General features: G+C 50.3%; 1 protein-coding gene across 1 annotated transcript in view; it reads left to right on the forward strand.

The window, feature by feature from the left end:
- Positions 1 to 19,248, forward strand: part of COL22A1 (collagen type XXII alpha 1 chain) — a 210,104-nt gene that overhangs the window by 80,993 nt on the left and 109,863 nt on the right. The window contains exons 21-23 of the mRNA XM_055432494.2: positions 2,409 to 2,462; positions 11,872 to 11,925; positions 18,094 to 18,147. Coding sequence (XP_055288469.2) covers positions 2,409 to 2,462; positions 11,872 to 11,925; positions 18,094 to 18,147 — 162 coding nt within the window. The remainder of the gene's footprint in view (positions 1 to 2,408; positions 2,463 to 11,871; positions 11,926 to 18,093; positions 18,148 to 19,248) is intronic.

A 19,248-nucleotide genomic window follows, 5' to 3' on the forward strand; every position in this document is an offset into this window, starting at 1 on the left:
ATTGTGAGTTGACACTTGCAATGAGGATTCAAGTGTTTCGTGTCATTCCTGCAGGCCATTTTCCAGAGCAAGGAGAAGGTTCTGAACCCACGGTTCTTGCAAATACTGGAACACCACAACCCTGCAGCTCGGTGGAGCTGTCCAGGATCCTGAAGAGGGTCTCGGGGCTAGAAGCTCTTGACAGAATGGGATTGAGTACAGTACATGGTGTGGGTGATGAAATTCCCTTGCAAGGAGTTCAAAAAGCCAATAGCCTGCCTAAAGACCTTGTGAAGAATGAGGAACAGTGGTGAAAGAGGGTGAGGTTCTTAAGGCCAGCGCCAGTATCTCTCCATCTCTCAAATCCATAGTTTACCACATGGTGGGGACTTAATACATGCTTGTGAAGGAGTGACCCACAGCAAGTATTTACGAGGGACATCAAAGTGAGACCTGGTTTCATAGAGCTCATCAGGAGCACTACGGCCATGGAAGACACTTGGGGTGAGGAGCCCCAGAGCATTGGTTTCATGTCCCAGTTCATCCACCGAGTAGCTTTGGGTCTTGATGACATCACTGTACCCGTCTTATCCTCTTCTGTTTTCCTGACTTGGAAATCACCATCATCGATGTCACCTCCTACATTAATGTGCCGTGAGAGTTAAATGGGTGATTGTAGGAAACCCTGCGCTAGGAAGCCTTATTAAGCCCAATACAGAGATCAGTTGTTATTTCTGGCTTTTCTGAATGCCCAGCAGCACCTGGCCCAGGGCCTTCTGAAGAGCAGTGGCTCCCTAAGTATTCATTAGATTGAATGAGAGTGAAAGCCTGGCTTCAGCAGCTTCTGTTGAGAAGGGAAAACTTTGAGTTTGTGATGAACAATCCCAGAGAGCAGAAAGTACAGCCCATTCTCTAAGTGGAAACAGCACACAGCATTCTGCACCCGGATGCTGGGAGTCATTGAGGAGGCGTGCATCTTTCATCCTTTCCCCAAGATGAAACAGCTTCTGGTAGTTGTATCAATGTTTGGTTGAATGTAATAAAGGACCAGCTGGGCAGATCAAATGCGAGACATTTCTTGATGCTTCATGAGAACTCACCTCTGCAGGGGCTTCCCTCATTGAAGTGTGCCCTGATCTCACTGGAATAATCCTTGTGAGAAAGGGATGTTTAAACCTTTGATTACTACAGTTGGTCCAGCCACATGTTCGTTTTAATGGTGTTTTTAAGAGAAAAGACCTTAAACCTCAGTATAGTTCTGTCGCTTAATAGTTATGCAAAATGTGGCAATAATAGCTATTTGTATGACAGTCATATTATTGAGTCTATAGACTCGCTTCCCAGGTGGCTCAGCGGGTAAAGAATCCCCCGCTTGCCAATGCAGGAGACATAAGAGACAGAAGTTCAATTCCTGGGTTGGGAAGATCCCCTGGAGATGGAAATGGCAGCCCACTCCAGTATTCTTGCCTGGGAAATCCCATGGACAGGGGGGCTCGCAGGCTACGGTCCATAAGGCTGCCAAGAGTTGGACATGACTGAGTGAACAGCAGCAGCATATTATTGAAATGAGGGAACTGAAGTGCAGAGAGGGAGTTGTTGGCCCCAGGTCACTGATAAAGTTGGCGGTAGGGGCTCAGAGCTGAAGGCTTCGTTTTCCGATCCACATTTCGTGCCGTATTCATTGTGCACGTGAGTATAAACCAGGGTGCTGTCAGGAGACCCGGGTGCGTGTCAGGGCCTTTGCACCCATTCCTCACTTTGTCCTCACGGCCACTCAGTAGAAGGTATATTATCCTCACTTTGAAGATGAGCTGACTGAGGGTCAAGGACGCCCAGTGTACTTGTCTGAGATCAGGCAGGAGATACATAGTGAGGGGTTAGACGGCAGGATTTTAGTCAGTTCGGTGTGACCCCTTCCTGTGCCAGTTTTCCTTGCTTAGTGGAAGTTGATCTTCCTTAGACAATTTCATTTATTTATCCAGACAGTCAGTTTGGATCACTATGGATGGAGGGTCAGATAACCCAAGCCGGTCCTTGCCCAGCCAGCAAGATACAGTGACAAAGGCACCAGGCTTGGAGCTAAAGACACTTGGGTTCCGGATGCTCTCGTGTGCACCTGATGCAGAGCGCCGAGGCCGGGCACTTGGTCCTTCCTGTGCTCGTCTTTAGAGTGAACGGTGGTGCCTACGTCTTGCTTGTCAGTCACACTTAATTACATCAGATAGGTGCACATGTTTAAGTGTTACACATTTGATGGAATTAGATGGTTTTTTTTTTTTTTCCCCTCCTGACCTCCCAGGTTCCCCATTTGAATGGGGTGGTATTTTCCTATCCAATGAGAGTGTCCAGACAAAGTACATCCTGTGGCATGTACTGTGTCTTTACCATGATCCATCTCTGTTGTTTTCCCCTTTCTCTTCCTCCTAAAGGGTCTGATGGGTCCAGAAGGCAAGGATGGACCTCCCGGTTTGCAAGGTCTCCGAGTAAGTAAACTGTGTTTCTTTCCTGGTGCCCCAACTCAACCACACGACCCCCCCCACCCCCATTTTAGCTGCTCACACAGAGGAGGTAGTGCCAGTCTCATGAGATTGAGATGAACACTGGAAGCCAATTGAAGGGTTAGCTGAGTTTGGCAGTGGCTGAGGATGGGCTGTGTGCTCAGCCTCGAGCTGGGTCCTGGCTCATCTCCTGCAGCCGAGTCTGTGGTTTTCCATGAGTCGTGTACATAGAAACTCACATCTCTGTGTGATCAGGGGACACTCAGTCCCAAGAGTACTGACCCAAGCTGGGAGCCAGTCAGGGCCTTCTGAAAGAGGTGTTGTTTGAGCTAAGCCTTGAGGAGAGAATAAGAAAGAATGGCCATGAGATAATAGAGGTCTGCCCCTAGGCTCTTGGCTACTGTTGAGTGACGAATCGTATTTTTCAATCTCATAATTTCTTAGGAGCATTTCATTTAACCTAATGCAGCCCCCGTTTCTTTTTGTCCAAATTGTGCACACCTCACGGGTTTGACTCCTGTGTTGTAAGATAGTGGGTGTTGTGGCACACCGGAGCTGGCTGCCCGCCTTGGTGCCCCCACCACCAGAGGCTCGGGCTGACCCTCAGCTCTGGGTCCTCAGTTCCCAGCAGGGGACCTCGCCTAGAGTGAACACTCAGCTCACATTTCCTGACCTCTGGCTCTAATCTTGTAGCATCACGGTTTTTAAAAAAAATTATTCTATTCAAGTCCAGTTGATACACAATGTTGTGTTAGTTTCTGCTATACAGCAAAGTGACTCAAACATACACATATATGCATTCTTTGTTAATATTCTTTTCCATTATGGCTTATCCCAGGCCGTTGGGTATAGGTCCCTGTGCTATACGGGAGGGCCTTGCTGTTTATCCATCCTGTATGTTTCTTAGCAGTTTGCATCTGCTAATCCCAGACTTTTACTCCACCCCTCCCCCCACCCCTTGGCAATCACAAGTCTGTTCTAAATGTCTAACGTGAGTTTGTTTTGTAGCTGCTTTATTTGTGTCATGTTTTAGATTCCACGTATAAATGACATGAAGTGGGGCTTGTCCTTCTCTGGCTTCCTTCACTTAGCACGATCATCTCTAGTCATGGTTGCATTCTCTTGGAGTCACAGGGCAGGGTGGCGAGAGTGTTAATAGAGCATCTGCCAGGGGCCCACAGGAGGGCGCCTGTCTCGTCCTGCACCCGCGAGTGAGCAGGGGGTGATGACCACGCATGTTCTTGGGGACCCCGGCCCTGACTCGAGCTTTTCCCTCCTGTGGGTGCTGCTCGGCGGCGGCCTTTCCTGTGGACGCACGGGAGAGACAGGGGCTGAGGTCAGTGTGACTGGAGGCGGCCTCCTGTTCTGCCGCCTCTGGCTGAGTCAGGGGGGCCTGAGACAGGTGATGACTCACTCACAACCTCATCCCTCCCCTTGCGCGGACCTGCCTCATCAGCGTCCATTGAAACGTTGCTCTAAAGAGCTTCCAGTGTCAGTCTCAGGCCTCGATGGGGGAAAAGACGAGACAGTGCTGAGCCCAGGGACCTGGGAACTGAGACCCTGAGACTAAACCGTGGCTTGAGGAAAGGGATCCAGGCCCTTTACTTTAGAGATTAGCGACAGGCAGACAGCATCATCCCCCGACGAGGCAAACACATTCCTTTCGGACAAAGCTGCTGTTTCTCCACAATGAGAGCGTGAAAGGGAGGGGAGGTCAGAGCTGGGCACCCCCTTCCCCATCCGCGTCTCCACCCTGGTCTCCTCCCGCTGCCCCCCGCCGGCAGAGGAGGGGGCTTGGGCACTCACTGCGTGGCTGGGTTCCTGCCTTAGACGGAGGTAGAGGAGGCACTCAGTCTGTCCCATCCTCTGCTTCTCCAGCTGTGTGCACACGTCCGTTCTCCAGGTCTAGGTCTGCATTTCCTCTCTGTGGATAGGCTTATCAGTCCCAGGACACGTGGAGAGAGCAGCACGCACATGAGCACACTGGCATGTGTAAAGGAGACTAGCAGGATGCTGTTACCACAGCTCCCTGATGACATCGGGAGCCCAGCCTGCACCCTGTGATGACCCAGAGAGGCGGGGTGGGAGGAGAGGGCGGCTCCAAAGGTTATGTGTATATGTTTTTATAAATTTACAAAAATAAGCTTATACTTATAAATTTGTATTTATACATATATAAATTATATACAGAGTTATGCCTGATCTGCATTAATGTACAGCAAAGACCACCACAACATTTTAAGACAATTATCCTGTGTTTAAAAAACAAAGAAATAAGATTGGCAATTAGAGCAGACTGTGAAAAACAGTGATGAATACATAGATCAAGTGTACTTAGAGACTTTTCTCTTTTTTGTGGATCAGAACAGATATCCTCTTTTGAATGTTATGTTTTCTAAGTTAGCGGACCTTGATATTTTAATAAAGAATACTATGCTGTCAGAAAAAGAAAAAGAAGGTGCTCAAGCCTGTCTGAGGTTCTGATTTCCTCGCGCTCATCCAAGCGAGGCACTGGGGAGAGGGTGGTCAGGGGAGCGCTCTTAGCTCGAGTTGGCAGCAGCACTGCAGAGCATCTGAGCCCAGAACGTTCCAGAGTGGAGGCAGCCTGGCTCCAGGCCACTGAGGCAGTTGTACACACAAGAGCTTCCACGAGGCTAAGTTTTCCCCCAAGAATATTCTCTTGTGCCCTAATCATCCATCCCAAAATAGACATCCTGTCACTCTCACACCAGCCTATTTTAATTTGCTGTAGAGAACTTGTATTTTTCTTATTTGAGAATCCATTTATTTTTGTTTTTCTTCACTAAAATATAAGTCTGTGAGAACATTATTTTTGTATTTGTAGCACTTAGAGGAGTGCCTCACACTTATAAAATTATATATATATGTGAAAACAAAAGCATCTGTAAGTTCATAAAATATGCCTAAATGTATAATGTCATCATAAGATGAAATTATAGATGCTTGCTCCTAGGAAAGAACGCTATGACCAACCTAGACTGTGTATTAAAAAGCAGAGACATCACCTTGCCGACAAAGGTCCATCTAGTCAAAGCTATGATTTTTTCAGTAGTCATGTATGGATATGAGAGTTGGACTGTAAAGAAGGCTGAGTGCTCAGGAATTGATGCTTTTGAACTGTGGTGTTGGAGAAGACTCTTGAGAGTCCCTTGGACTTCAAGGAGATCCAACCAGTCCATCCTAAAGGAGATCAATCCTGAATATTCGTTGAAAGGCCTGATGCTGAAGCTGAAACTCCAACACTTTGGCCTCCTGATGTGAAGAGCCACCTCATTTGAAAAGAGTCTTATGCTGGGAAAGAGTGAGGGCAGGAGGAGAAGGGGGTGGCAGAGAATCAGGTGGTTGGCTGGCATCACCGATGCAATGGACATGAATCGGAGCAAACTCCTGGAGATAGTGGAGGACAGGGGATCCTGACAGGTTGCAATTCATGGGGTCACAAAGAGTTGGACACGACGTAGCAACTCAACAACAACATAATGTCGTTAGTGAGCATCAGACACAATTAGGGTTGCACGAGTGAAAGGCTCGTGCCTTTCATAGGTCACGCGTGAGTGCTGCAGGTGGGCGGCTGACACACCCAGGTGGAGTGGGCAGAACAGGGCCCAGGACTCGCCATCTGGTCGCCGGGGTTCTGACCTTCCACTGAGAATTCCAGCTCTTTTTTTATCCCTTCTACCACCTTTACCCATTTCACCCACCACCTACCCCCTCTCCTCTGACAACTACCGATCTGTTCTCTATATCTATGAGTTCAGTTTTGTTTTAGATTCCATATTATAGGTGAGATCGTAAGGTACTTGTCTTTTTCTGTCTGATGTATTTCACTTGGCATAGTGCCCTCAAGATTCATCTGTGTTGTTGCAAATAGCATGGTTTCCGTCTTTTTCTGATACTATTCTATTGCATGTGTAATACTATGACACTATTCTTTATCCATCGTTACATCCTTGGGCATGTAGGGACCTTTCATGTCTTGGCTGTTGTAAATAATGCTGCACTGAACATGAGGGTGCCTATGTCTTTTCAAGTTAGTTTTTCATTTCCTTTGGATAAATACTCAGAATTGGGGTTGCTGGATCATGGATTGGTGGTTCTTCTTCTTCTTTTTTTTTTTTTAGCAACCTCTATATTGTTTTCCACAGAGGCTGCACCAAGTTACAGTCCCACCAGCACTGGGCTTCTCTTTTCTCCACACCCTCACTAGCACTTGTTATTCTTTATCTTTTTGGTAATAGCCATTCTAACACATGTGATGTTACATCTAAATTGTGGTTTTGATTTGTGTCTCCCCAATGGTTAGGGATGTTGAGCGCCTTAGTACCCATTAGTCATCTGTGTGTCTAGAATGTCCAGTTTTAAAGAAGAAAACTTGGTTCTTTCTGTACGTTTTACTTAGCTTTCATCTTGCTCTGTGGTCCTAGCCCCATCTGAAATAGCCTAGGTATCTTCTTTCCTCTTTGGATAAAAAGAAGGGCAGTGGGGGGAAGATTTGCTTAAGAGAATTCCATGTTGCCAGGCATTTAAACAGTGTCAAATTTGAAATGCCTAAACTGGAGACTCGTCATGGTGGAGGGAGTCTCTGAGATTGATAGTGAGAAATTTAATGACCAGAAATATTAAATGACCTCCCTGCTCAGTCAGGGTCAGTCAGGGCTCTGTCACTGCTCCTCCCACAAGCTGGGGACAGTCTCTTTGGTTCCTTTGATCAGTTTGTCAATATTTTCTGGCTTCTTTCCTCTCTTAAGGTGAGACCTGATGAAGTGACACTATCAAGTGTGACGCTCTCTTTCTTAGTAGAGATGGAGTGATCCCCAAGTGTCTTATGGTGGGTCTGATTGTGCCAGTTGCTTTAAAAACAATTTTTAAAAACAGGATCTATCCATGCATGTGTAGAACTCTAGTATAAGATAGGAAGGAGGTATTGTTTGTTGAGTCATTGCATAGCAGGCATTTAGCTGTTTGTTCCCTTGTTTTTCGAACACATGTTTTGCACTTAATTCTCACAAGGATCCTATGAGGTCTGGCAGTTTCAATCCCATTCTGCAAATGAGGAAACCACGACTTGAAGGTGTAGATCAGATTACCCAGAAGCACAAGATTGTAAATGAGGAGGCAGGGATTGGAACTCAGGTCACCATTCCTGCCTTTGCTTTAGGATGGGGTGTGTATGTATGTATGTCCACATATACACCGGAATTCTAAGTCGGACATTAATAGGCCTTTCAGTGGAAGCTTTGGAGAGATGTGGGGCCTCTTAGTGGACTTCCCTGGTGGCTCAGATGGTAAAGAATCTGCCCGCAATGCGGGAGACCCAGGTTCGATCCCTGGGTGGGAAAGATCCCCTGGAGAAGGGAATGGCAACCCACTGCAGTATTCTTGCCTAGAGAATTCCATGGACGGAGAAGCCTAGCAGGCTACAGTCCATGGGGTCACAGACCTCTTAGTAGCTGATAGCACCTGGATGTCTTAGTAGCTGGCAGCACCTATTCCGGCGGATGCACTGAGCACCCATCACTTGTATCTCTGACTGCTGCCCTTGGAGCCAAGGGTCTCATGTGGCGAATGTTGTCATGCCCATCAGCTCCAATTTCTGGTAGATCTAAGAGAGAGAAGCACAAGAAGTCCTTTGTCGGTGGCAAACTGGGTTGAATTTGTTTTTACTTTTCAATTTTTAAAGCCTTTTTTCTTGCCTTTCCCTGACCTACCAGATGGTAACAGCATTGTTTGGATCACAGGCTACTGTTTGATTCCTGTCATGGCACGGAGCCAGGTTTATTTCAGGACACTCTAGGTTTTCCCTAAGCACCTGGATTCAGCTCTCACCAGTAGAAAAATAATCATGTTTGACATTTGGAGGCATGGAGAACAGGAACTGAGCAAAAGGACCATACGGCTCAGATTAGAATCACTTGCACAAGCAATCTTTTTATCTGATAATGGTCCCTCACGTGGCTGTGTTAACACATCCTGCCTGGGAAGGAGATGCTCTTTTGAATTTAGTGACTTCTTTCTTCCATGGGCAGACAGGCAGCCTTGGAAATAGTGGTCTTGCTCAGCATCCAGACATCCAGAATATCTTGAGAACTCTGCCGTCATCGATAAACCACAGACATTTATCCAAACAATGTGTCGGGTAGCAATTTAAAAGAGAAGAAAAAATGATAGGGAACAGGCCTATTGTGAATGACTGGTTCTTTATTGATGCATAGCTTGCACTGAACAGCACTTTGCAAATCCCCACACCCAAGTATAGGTCCAGAATGCAGAGTTGCTGCTACGCCCACCACCACTGGTGCTGCTGCCTCCACCAGTAACTTTACCATCAACACCAATAACAGAATCATCGTCACCGCCATTGCCATCAGCACCAATAACAGTGTCATCACCACCATCATTACCATCAGCACCAATAACAGTGTCATCACCACCATTGCCATCAGCACCAATAACAGTGTCATCACCACCACCATTGCCATCAGCACCAATAACAGAGTCATCACCACCATCATTACCATCAGCACCAATAACAGAATTATCACCACCATTGCCATCAGCACCAATAACAGTGTCATCACCACCACCATTGCCATCAGCACCAATAACAGTGTCATCACCACCATCATTACCATCAGCACCAATAGCAGTATCGTCGTCACCACCACCATTTCCAGCAACACCATCATTCCCACATCACCACCACCATCACCTCTGCCATGACCACCCTCCTCACCCCCACCATCTCCAGCATCACCAGCATATTTGCCACCATCACAGTCACTGCCACCATCATGACCACCGCCACACCACCACCTCCACCATCAGCACCATGTACTTCAGATCCTGTGCTGCGCACTTTGTGGACATTATCTTATTTAATCTTTGCAGTCAGAGGTAGTGGTTTTGAAGCCAGATCTGCTTGACATGTGGTCTCTCACCCACTTAAGGATTCAAAAAGGCCAGAATTCTGCTATTGGCATTTCTTCTTCATCAGCGTCACCATCCTCTCCTTCTCATCCTCATAACTGTCTATTACATTTGCATGATGTTCTGTTACGCTTTTAAAATCATTTTCTCAAATATTGAATTATTTCTTCTACTATTTGTAAGGTCGCGAAAATGGGCATCTCACGCTGTAAGGAAATAACCCAGGCACCAAGGGAAAGTAACAGGCTTTATTGGCAGTGCGCTCGCGGGCAGAACCCACTGACCGCAAGAATGGCCACGAGGAGTTGTGCCCCGAACAAAGGCAGAGTGCGGTTTTTATGTCTTCGGGGCAGGAAGTGACATCATATAACCTGGACAGGCCTAAATAAGGCAAAGCTCGGGAACGCAAGATTGTGAGTGGTCAGCTAGTCGAGGTGGCGAGACCGGGTTGGTCGCTCTGGAGGTCAGGAAGGAGGGTAGATCTCAGCAGAGGGTTATTACGTCAGAGATTCCTCAGCGGTTTGGCGGGACTTTTTCCCTCTGGCGGGGGATGGAGAGGGGAAGAAGGAGCCAAGATGGCCACTGGGAAGGGGAAGCCAAGAAGACCACCAGGGTCCGACCTCACATTATTGTCTTTCACATAATTACAATGGTTATAATTTTCCACATGAAGAAACTAAGACTCAGCAAGTTAAATGGCTTGCCTGTCCTCATCTTTGTTAGGTTTAGAACTCTTTTTCTTACAATATTGCAGAGGAAGGGGCTTGGGAAAAGAAAAGATCAAAGACCTCTTTGATCACAGCGAGTGGCCGAGTTCTCATAGCTTCTTACTTAAAGCTCCATGCCCCACCCCTGATTCTAACTCATGAGTTCTTGAATGACACCTGGGAATCTGTCTCAAATATGTTTTTGCCCTATTTTGCCAATATTTCTCATTATCGCTAGGACTTCATGAAAGACGAAATAGTGGAGTAGGGTAGGACTTTGACAAGTTAAGATGGAGCATGGGTCCGACAGACAGAGGTGGCTTGGCGGGCCAAGTTTTTGGATCTTTGGGGCCAAGCTAAGCAGCCCACGTGAGCTGTGGCTTAGGGCGGGGGGCAGGGCCACTGGACACCAGACTGAAAGGGCAGGTGACAGGGCTGGGCTGGCACCGTCCACGTTCGTAAAGACACCTTCCCTCTGGGGGTGGGCAGTGCGTGGGGACAAACCCGAGTGTGCAGGAGCAGAGAGGGAGGGGCCAGATTTAAGGAAGAGGGGAGATGCTGACGTCATCCAGCTTCAGTAATCCAGCAGACTGTTAGAGACGCTTCGTCACGATGATCTCATCGTCAGTGCCCTGGGAAGTAAGAGTCACGTGTATAGGCCCCTCACACACAGCTCTGGGGCCAGATCTTAACCTCATCAGGTTCTAGCTGGGTCACCGGTGAGACTTGACTCTGAACCTCAGTGTCCATGCCTCCCAGTAGGACTGAGAGCACCTGTATCCCGGAGCGAGGGGATTCCTGCAGAGTGGAGACACAAGGAAAATATGGGAAACCCCCGAAGAGGGTTTGACACAGAGCAGGTGCTCGAGGAATGTGGTTCTGATTCAGTGTCATGCCTTCCTTTTCGTTTCTTGTTGCAATGCTTTGACCTTGTGAGGATAACTGTAAGGAAGAAAGCAGACGGGCAGGCCTTCCGTCGTCCGCGTCCACGTACGATAGGGTGCATGCTGTGTGTTGTGAGGACTCGCCAGCACGCACCTCACCCCGTCCAGACGGGTAGACTCCGAGGGTCATGCAGAGTAGCACAGATCCTGGCGGCAGGAGCGCAGAAATGGTCCATGTGACCTGCCGGCCCCGAGTTGAAATGCACTGCCTTTCATCCTCGTGCTGAAAAGGCCTGTAGCTGTGAGAAAGAATGGAGCTGCTCCCCACGCGCTGACCCAGGAGGAGTCTGGGTTAAATCCTCAAGAGAAATAAAGTGGAGTTTATCAGCAGATTGAATGTCATGCCATAGTTTCTAAAGAAAAAAGGGGACAGAGGGAGAAAATTTGTGTGCATGTGTGGGCACATTTGCATGTGTGTGTGTGTGCGCGCCTGTGCAAAGCTTGCCTAAACATAAAATGCCTCTGGAAAGATCAACCAACATCTGGTAGGATTAGTTGTTGTCAAGGAAAGGGAATGAGTGTCACGGGGACAGGACAAGGGCATTTTTCTCAGGTAAACCTTGCGGTACTTTTTAAAATGTGGGGCCATGTGTTGCCAACGTCATCCACATTGCAGCGCCGACGTCCAAAGGGGAGGCTCCCTGGCCCCGGACTCCCCGCTGATCCCACACTGCCTCCTTGCAGGGTGTCTCGAGGCGGACAGTCTGTTATCGGGGGGGTTCCTCCAGACATGTCATTAGATGGGCTCTGGGCGCAGGCTGCCTGTTAATCCTGGCTTCTTCTTTTTGTCCTCAGGGAAAGAAAGGTGAGGCGGGTCCTCCTGGAGTCCCTGGCTTGCTGGGGCAGCAGGTAACTACTGTCTTCCAGTCCTCTTCCTTAGCCACACTGCTTTCTCTGATTAAGGAAATGATAGGGTAGCAGTTCTCAGGTTGTTACCAGACTCTTGCATGAGTCTGAGCAATACTCGTCAGAGCATTAAAGACAATGTGCAGCGGGTCCCTCGCCCTCCCTGCCTTCCACCTCAGGTGCTGGGAGAACGGCTATTTGGTCTCCTGGGGGGTGGGGATTAGGCCTGGAGGAGGGCAGACCTCCTCCCCCTGGCCCCAGGCTGGTCCAGCTCCCCACTCCTCCATGGGCTCATGTGTGCCGCCCCTGTGGTCCCCCGGGGACCCCTCCAGCCACTCTGGCAGGTGGGCAGGCTCAAAGTCACCCTCCCCATTTCACAGGCCTGGTAGGGGTGCGACTCCTCAATATACAGACTCGCTCGGGGTCACCTGCTGTTCAGGAGATCCCTGCCTCTATCCCAGGCCCTGACCCCTCTCAGTCCCCCTTTTCTATAAATTCAGAGTCACCGTGACACCCTCTCCCCACTCCCGACACACACACTTCAGTGTGGACAGAACAGGGCGCTCAGCACTGGTAGTGATCACACCCCACTTTGTGGTCTCTTTGCTAATTGCACCAAGGCTTGCCACCGACCCCCAGCCCCAGCCTTCCCAGGGTTGGTAAATTCCCGGGAAGCGTTGGGGGCGGAGTCACAGTTAGGGAGGCGGAGATTAGGACCTTAGGGTCTCAGCTGTGGCCACTTGCTGGCTGCGGCGTCTTGAACAAGTCCCTTTACCTTATGAACTTCCGCTTCATCATTTGTCGCAAATGCCAATAAAAACAGAACAGGGTGATGATTTTAGCAGAAGATGTGGGGATGTGGCCCAGGTGCTGGGGTCCCAGTGAGAGCACAGGGAGCCCCGGGCGGGGTGCTGTCCCATTCTTCTGGCTTGGTGGCCGCAGCAGGAGGGTGGGATCAATGCAGGCTTGTCTGCTGGCTCCCCGCTGCAGTAAAGGCTCAGTTCTGGCGCCCACTTGTTCCTGGCCACATCTCCTCCACACCCGACTCTGTGATGGTAGCCACTTTAACGTCTGGTAGACACCCACCCAGGGCACGCTGCTGACCACACTTCCAAATAGGCTTTTCCGGCTCTGAATATGAAGTGTGTGCCGGGCACCCCGCACGCGAATCTCAGGCTTCATTCCAGCCCCTCACGTGTCAATCAGGCTGTAACACAGGATAAGGGGCTATAAAACCAGCCACTATTCATGGTCTTCTAAAGATTCCACACTCATTGTGACATTTTGATGTTAGTAGTGCAAGATAAAGAGTGTTTTTGCATTTGTTTTATGACATTGTTTCCAGCGAGCAAAGCTTGTGTATTTCAAAAAATTCACAATAAATATGGCTCCATCAAAATGCTTTAAGTTACAGATTTTTTTCCCTATCACTTTTCTTGGCTACCCTGAAAAATATATTTCTTTCTTTTAAGTTTTGAAGCCCTTTTCCCTTCAACAAAATCTTTACTGAGTGCCAGGCCTTGAGCTGGATGCTGTAGACACAAATAGGGCAGGGATTTTGCCAGAAATGGGGCACCATGATATACTCGGGGATCTCAGTGGTTCAGAACCAGATGATGTAGAGTGTGTGATAGGTCCCACCTAGCTCCCTGCATCGGACCACCATCCCACAGACGCAAAGCTGCCTTCAAGCCCACCATGCCCACTGCAAGAGCAGTGTTTCCCTGCTGGATCCCTGCCCAGCTCTGTAATTCACTCTTCCTAACTTACCCGCACGCCCGCCTGCCCTGGGCCTGGCCACGGTTTTGTCCTGCTTGCCGTCTGTGTACTTGTTCATGGATTCACTCAGCAGGTGTTCACTTAACCCCCACTGTGTGCGGGGGCGGCCCTGGGAAGGGGGATCTCGCAGCCCCTGTCCATGCCCAGAGGAGCCAGATGTGATGGAGGCAGGGAGAGATGCCAATAGAGGGATGATCCTCTACACCTGGGAGAGGCGTAGTCAGGGCTCCGGTTCTGGGGGACAGGTTGTCAGCCTCTTGGGCCCAGAGGAGGGTCCCTGAGCTGATCTGGAGAATCTGGGTTGATTCTATCGCAGCAGAAAGTAAGTTCCTGGGCTTCCTGGTCTGACGAGAAGAAGGCTGAGGGTCCGTGTGTTCAGTCTCTGCGCTTGTCAGACGCTCTCCCGGTGTTAGTCCACAGCTGCGTCTGTTCTTTACAGCCACCTGTGAGGAAAGAAGGCTTATCCCATTTCCAATCTAAAGAAATGGAGAAGTGAAAATGAAAGTGTGAGTCACTCAATACTGTTTGACTCTGCGACCCCCATGGACTGTAGCTCGCCAGGCTCCTCTCTGTGTGGGATTCTCCAGGCAAGCATACTGGAGTGGGTAGCCAGTCCCTCCTCCAGGGGATCTTCCCGACCCAGGAATCGAACCAGGGTCTCCTGCATTGCAGGCGGATTCTTTACCATCTGAGCCAGTAGGGAAGCCCCCAACAGAAATGGAGCTTAGAGTTTAGTTAGCTTTGCTGTAACAGGAAGAGCCAGCCTCAGGGTGAGCCAAGCCCCACCGGCAGCTGGCCTTCTGGAAGATGCTTTTGGTGCCTCTTTTTTCAGGATGAAAACGTTCATCCTGGAATGTTTTAGACTCAATATACACATTCTAGGTGGTGGCTCCTGTGTCCTGGCAGCCTTTTAAGAAAAGTGGGAATTTGTGTCTGGTCTGGATGACTGTTTATGCGAAGGTATTGAGGTCAGCATTGCTGGCAGACCCTTGAGTGGGTGGGAACACAGCCAGGGGAGGGGCCGACCCCAGAGGAGTAGGACTCACGATCACGAATAACCTCTGAACACAAACATTTCCAAGTTGTGCAGGAAGTGTGACTACGTGCTAATCATGCAAGTAATTTTCATGCATCTTCAGATTCCATCCAGTTTCATAAATCTACTCCGGTTGGAATGAGGTGGTTATTAGGAATAGTTATTTGCCTTTCTGCTATCATTAATGCTAATTAGGTTAATTGGTTATTTACACGTCAGCACTGTAATCACTGAGCATGATGGTGTGTAGCCACCATCGAATCAAGAAGGATGAAACATCCCATTAATAATAATTAGACTTGTTGGTTAATTGATAGAGTCATTACTCAGTTGTTTTTATTCCTAATAATTAAAACAGTGATTTTGTTGTTAACATTTAGATCTATTGGCTAATTTGTCACTCTCTTTAATAATTAGGTGAATTGGTTATTTAGATTTGGCTTCCCTGGTGGCTCAGATGGTAAAGAATCTGCGTCCAGATTCTATAGAACCCCAGAACCTGGGGTTTTATCCCTGGGTCAGGACGATCCCCCAGAGAAAAGAATTGCATCTCACTCCTGTATTCTTGCCTAGAGAATCCCATGGACAAAGGAACCTGGAGGGCTACAGTCCATGGGTTCTCAAAGAGTCGGGCACGACTGAGCGAGTAGCATTTTCACATTGATGATAAAAAGAGAAGAGCGTGAGCTGAGCTGGTTTCACACACCTTCATTCATCGGATGGTATGAGGCCCCTCCTGCTTTTACCATCACCCTCTCCCTCTATATTTAATCCTGCAGCCTCCACTCCCCAAGCTCCCGGGCACCTCCGCCCGGTGCCTCAAACACTCACCGAAAACACTCAGCCGGAGTCCACTCCACCCGGACACTCACCCCGCTGCATCCCCACCGTAGCGCAGGGCCATCATGGATCCGTTCGTTCTGGTGACCCCGGTCCCTTCTTGCCCCTTCACTCCACACACCCGACCTGCTATCGAGTTTCGTCAGCTTCTCCTTCCAAATGCTATTACAGCCAAGTCAGACCGGCTCTTGTCTTGCTTCTCCACTGCTAAAGCCAGGTCCCCGGGCACTTCCCAGCAGCTCCCCCGCTTCCCGGAGCCCTGTCTCCCACCCCACACCCCCATTCCACTCCTTCACACTGACCGTCCGTCCTGGCAACACACGGAGGTCTGCCTGTTCTCAAGCCCCTGAACCTAGTGTTCTTCCTTCTCTGGACTTCCTCAGCTCTCAGCTTAGATGTGGCCCCTCCTGCAGGGCCTTCCTTGACCAGCCCCAGCCAGGATGGCCCCTCAGGTCCAGGTACAATGATTTCATCACCAGGGCTTCCAGTCCCCAGAACGGTCCCTTCGCTTGCTCCATGTTTGTTTTCTCTCCGTCATCCCAGTCCCCCACCAGCTTCTAAGAGTGCCAACAGGGGACCTATGCTATGCTATGCTATGCTAAGTCACTTCAGTAGTGTCCGACTCTGTGCGACCCCATAGATGGCAGCCCACCAGGCTCCCCCGTCCCTGGGATTCTCCAGGCAAGAACACTGGAGTGGGTTGCCATTTCCTTCTCCAAACAGGGGACCTGGTAACCTGTTTTTACAACGAGCTTTCCAGGTGGTTCTGTGGCAGATGAACCTTTCAGGATCCACTGCATGTGAGGGCTGTGTGATCTCAGGTGGGGCCCTTACCCTCTCTGGGCCCCAGTTTTCCATATTGTCAAATAAGGAGGTTTAATTTCTAGTTGCTCAGTCATGTCCAACTCTTTGAGACCCCCAGGGTGCCTGCCAGGCTCCTCCGTTCACGGGGTTCTCCAGGCAAGAATTCCTGGAGTGGGTTGCCCTTGCCATCTCCATTAATTTATAGTAGAGGGTCACCAAAAATCTGTCCGCTTGCACAGGCTCTGAGACTGAGGCAAACAGTCGGCAGCACACGGGCTTCTGCAGGACAGGGAGGAGGAAGCGGGGACGAGTCCAGACTAAGGAGCTGGTCGGGAGGCCCGCTTCCTGGAGCGGCTACTTGGAAAGAGGCCAGCGTACTCCAGGGCATGTTGCATCACAGGAGGGATGGAAGCCGTGTGTGTCCGGTTTGCCATTGGAGGGAGAGCTGCGCATGGTGGGAAGGGGCCTCCGATGAGCTCTGCGGGGCAGAGGTCACTGTGAGAACCTCAGCGGTCAGGGAGGTGTGGGTCCTGGGAGTGCCACCTGCAGGACTGCTGCTTTGCCCGGAGGTGAGCAGAGCTGAGCTGGAGCAGACGTGAGTGGAGAGGAGTGAGGTCACCAGCCACTTTTGGTGCCTCCATCGCCCATCCCTTCGAGGGACCCTGCATGAGTACCTGCCCAGTCCCCCGTCCAGCGCCGCCTGGCCACTCAGTTGCTCCAGGTCCAAGCAGATGTCTCCCAGTAAAAGTAGACGCTACCCCCCAAAGACTCGCCAGCACTCGGCGAGCCACGCAGAAAACCAGGTCCGGGTGCCAAGCGCAAGGTTCTGTTCCGTTCAGGTCTTCTTCGCGGCCCGTCGTTGGCTCAGCAGTGCCCCCAGCGGGAGGAAAGGGAAGCTTCCGCAGCAGCGGCAACCGTGGCCATTTTTTAGTGTTTACCGCCCTCTAGTGGGGATGGGACGCTCTTCTCGGAGTGCACCGCCCTCTCCCCAGCTGTTGGCAATCAAGTTGGCTTCCAACATTGACTGAACATCTGCTGTGTTGCAAGCCCTGGGCTTGTCGCTGTGTGAGCAGAGGTGCAGGGGGGACAAGGGGGTGCTCTGCCTTCAAGGGCGTGAGAGTCGGGTGAGCACCGTCACACTGGCCTTCAGCGTGGGGGACGCCGTGATTGCAGAACGTTTCAGGAAGATAGAGACGCCCTTCTGAGCAGGGAGACGGGAGGGAGGGCATGTGTGGAGAGACGCCGGGACAAAAGCCAGAGGTGCGTCTCCTAGCACGTGTGTCGTGGTGAGGGCTGCCGTTTAACAGAACTCTCTATTAACCCCAGGTGATCCGATGCTGAATAATGCTTGGGAACCGCTGTTCTAGGGAATTTGGTTAATGGGTTAACTCCGTGTGTGTGTATTCACACACAGACATTTATTTTAAATGTGCAAATATTTTCCATAAATATCAGAACAGATACTGCGCCAGTTATATGCTCATCACCCAGATAACACAGATGTTATCATGGTGCAAGTTTTACTTCGGATCTTTTCTTTCTGCTTTTGTTCCTTTTTGTTAAAAAAAAAAAAAAAGGTATTTCAATAAAACTGCAGCCCCACCCCTATGCCCATCGCTTGATTCCCCATTCCTCTCCTCTCTCGAAGGATAGTGCCACCAGGAGGCTGCTCCACGCACGTTTGTCACCCAAGCCCCCCTCTTTCTTTACAGGGCCCCACAGGACCACCTGGCGTCCCAGGCCCCCCTGGACCCGGAGGCCCCCCGGTGAGCTTGGTTTTGACTTTATCTTCCGAGGGCACTTAGATGGAGGTTTCATGGCCCCGGGAGCCAGGGACATCGTCGTGTGGAGCCGTCCATTGGTTCTTTGTCCAAGAGCAGAGCAAAGGCATGAACGAGGAGGGCCCTGCCCACAGCCAGCTCTGGAGCCCCTTAGACTGGACATAGCTCCTGAACTCATAGCTCCGGAGCCCCTTAGATGGACATAGCTCCTGAACTCATAGCTCCGGAGCCCCTTAGACTGGACATAGCTCCTGAACTCATAGCTCCGGAGCCCCTTAGACTGGACATAGCTCCTGAACTCATACAGCTCCGGAGCCCCTTAGACTGGACATAGCTCCTGAACTCATAGCTCCGGAGCCCCTTAGATGGACATAGCTCCTGAACTCATAGCTCCGGAGCCCCTTAGACTGGACATAGCTCCTGAACTCATAGCTCCGGAGCCCCTTAGACTGGACATAGCTCCTGAACTCATACAGCTCCGGAGCCCCTTAGACTGGACATAGCTCCTGAACTCATAGCTCCGGAGCCCCTTAGATGGACATAGCTCCTGAACTCATAGCTCCGGAGCCCCTTAGACTGGACATAGCTCCTGAACTCATAGCTCCGGAGCCCCTTAGACTGGACATAGCTCCTGAACTCATACAGCTCCGGAGCCCCTTAGACTGGACATAGCTCCTGAACTCATAAAACTCCGGAGCCCCTTAGACTGGACATAGCTCCTGAACTCATAGCTCTGGAGCCCCTTAGACTGGACATAGCTCCTGAGCTCATACAGCATTTTCATGGCCGCTCCTAGAGAAGTGTGCAGGAAGTGTGGGGTCACCCTTCCCGGGGTCTTTCAGCAGTGTGTGGGTTGGCTCCCCTCCCCCAGTTCAGGAGCAGCTGGGAAGGTTCCTGTGGGCAGAGCCGATGGTGAGGGGCAGAGACAGGAGGTTCCAGCCATCCCGCCAGCGGGGAGTGAAGGTGCTGGTGGCCCTGACTGCAGCCCAGCCCAGCCCCACTCTGGCCAGCCTGGGAGGCGTGTCGACTCCTCAGTTCACCGTGGCCCACACCACGGATGGCAAAATGCCCCCGAGGGGTGTCCAC

This window comes from Moschus berezovskii, chromosome 16, assembly GCF_049115385.1.
Source record: "Moschus berezovskii isolate FMDL1 chromosome 16, NW_MosBer_1.0, whole genome shotgun sequence".
Taxonomy (NCBI): domain Eukaryota; kingdom Metazoa; phylum Chordata; class Mammalia; order Artiodactyla; family Moschidae; genus Moschus; species Moschus berezovskii.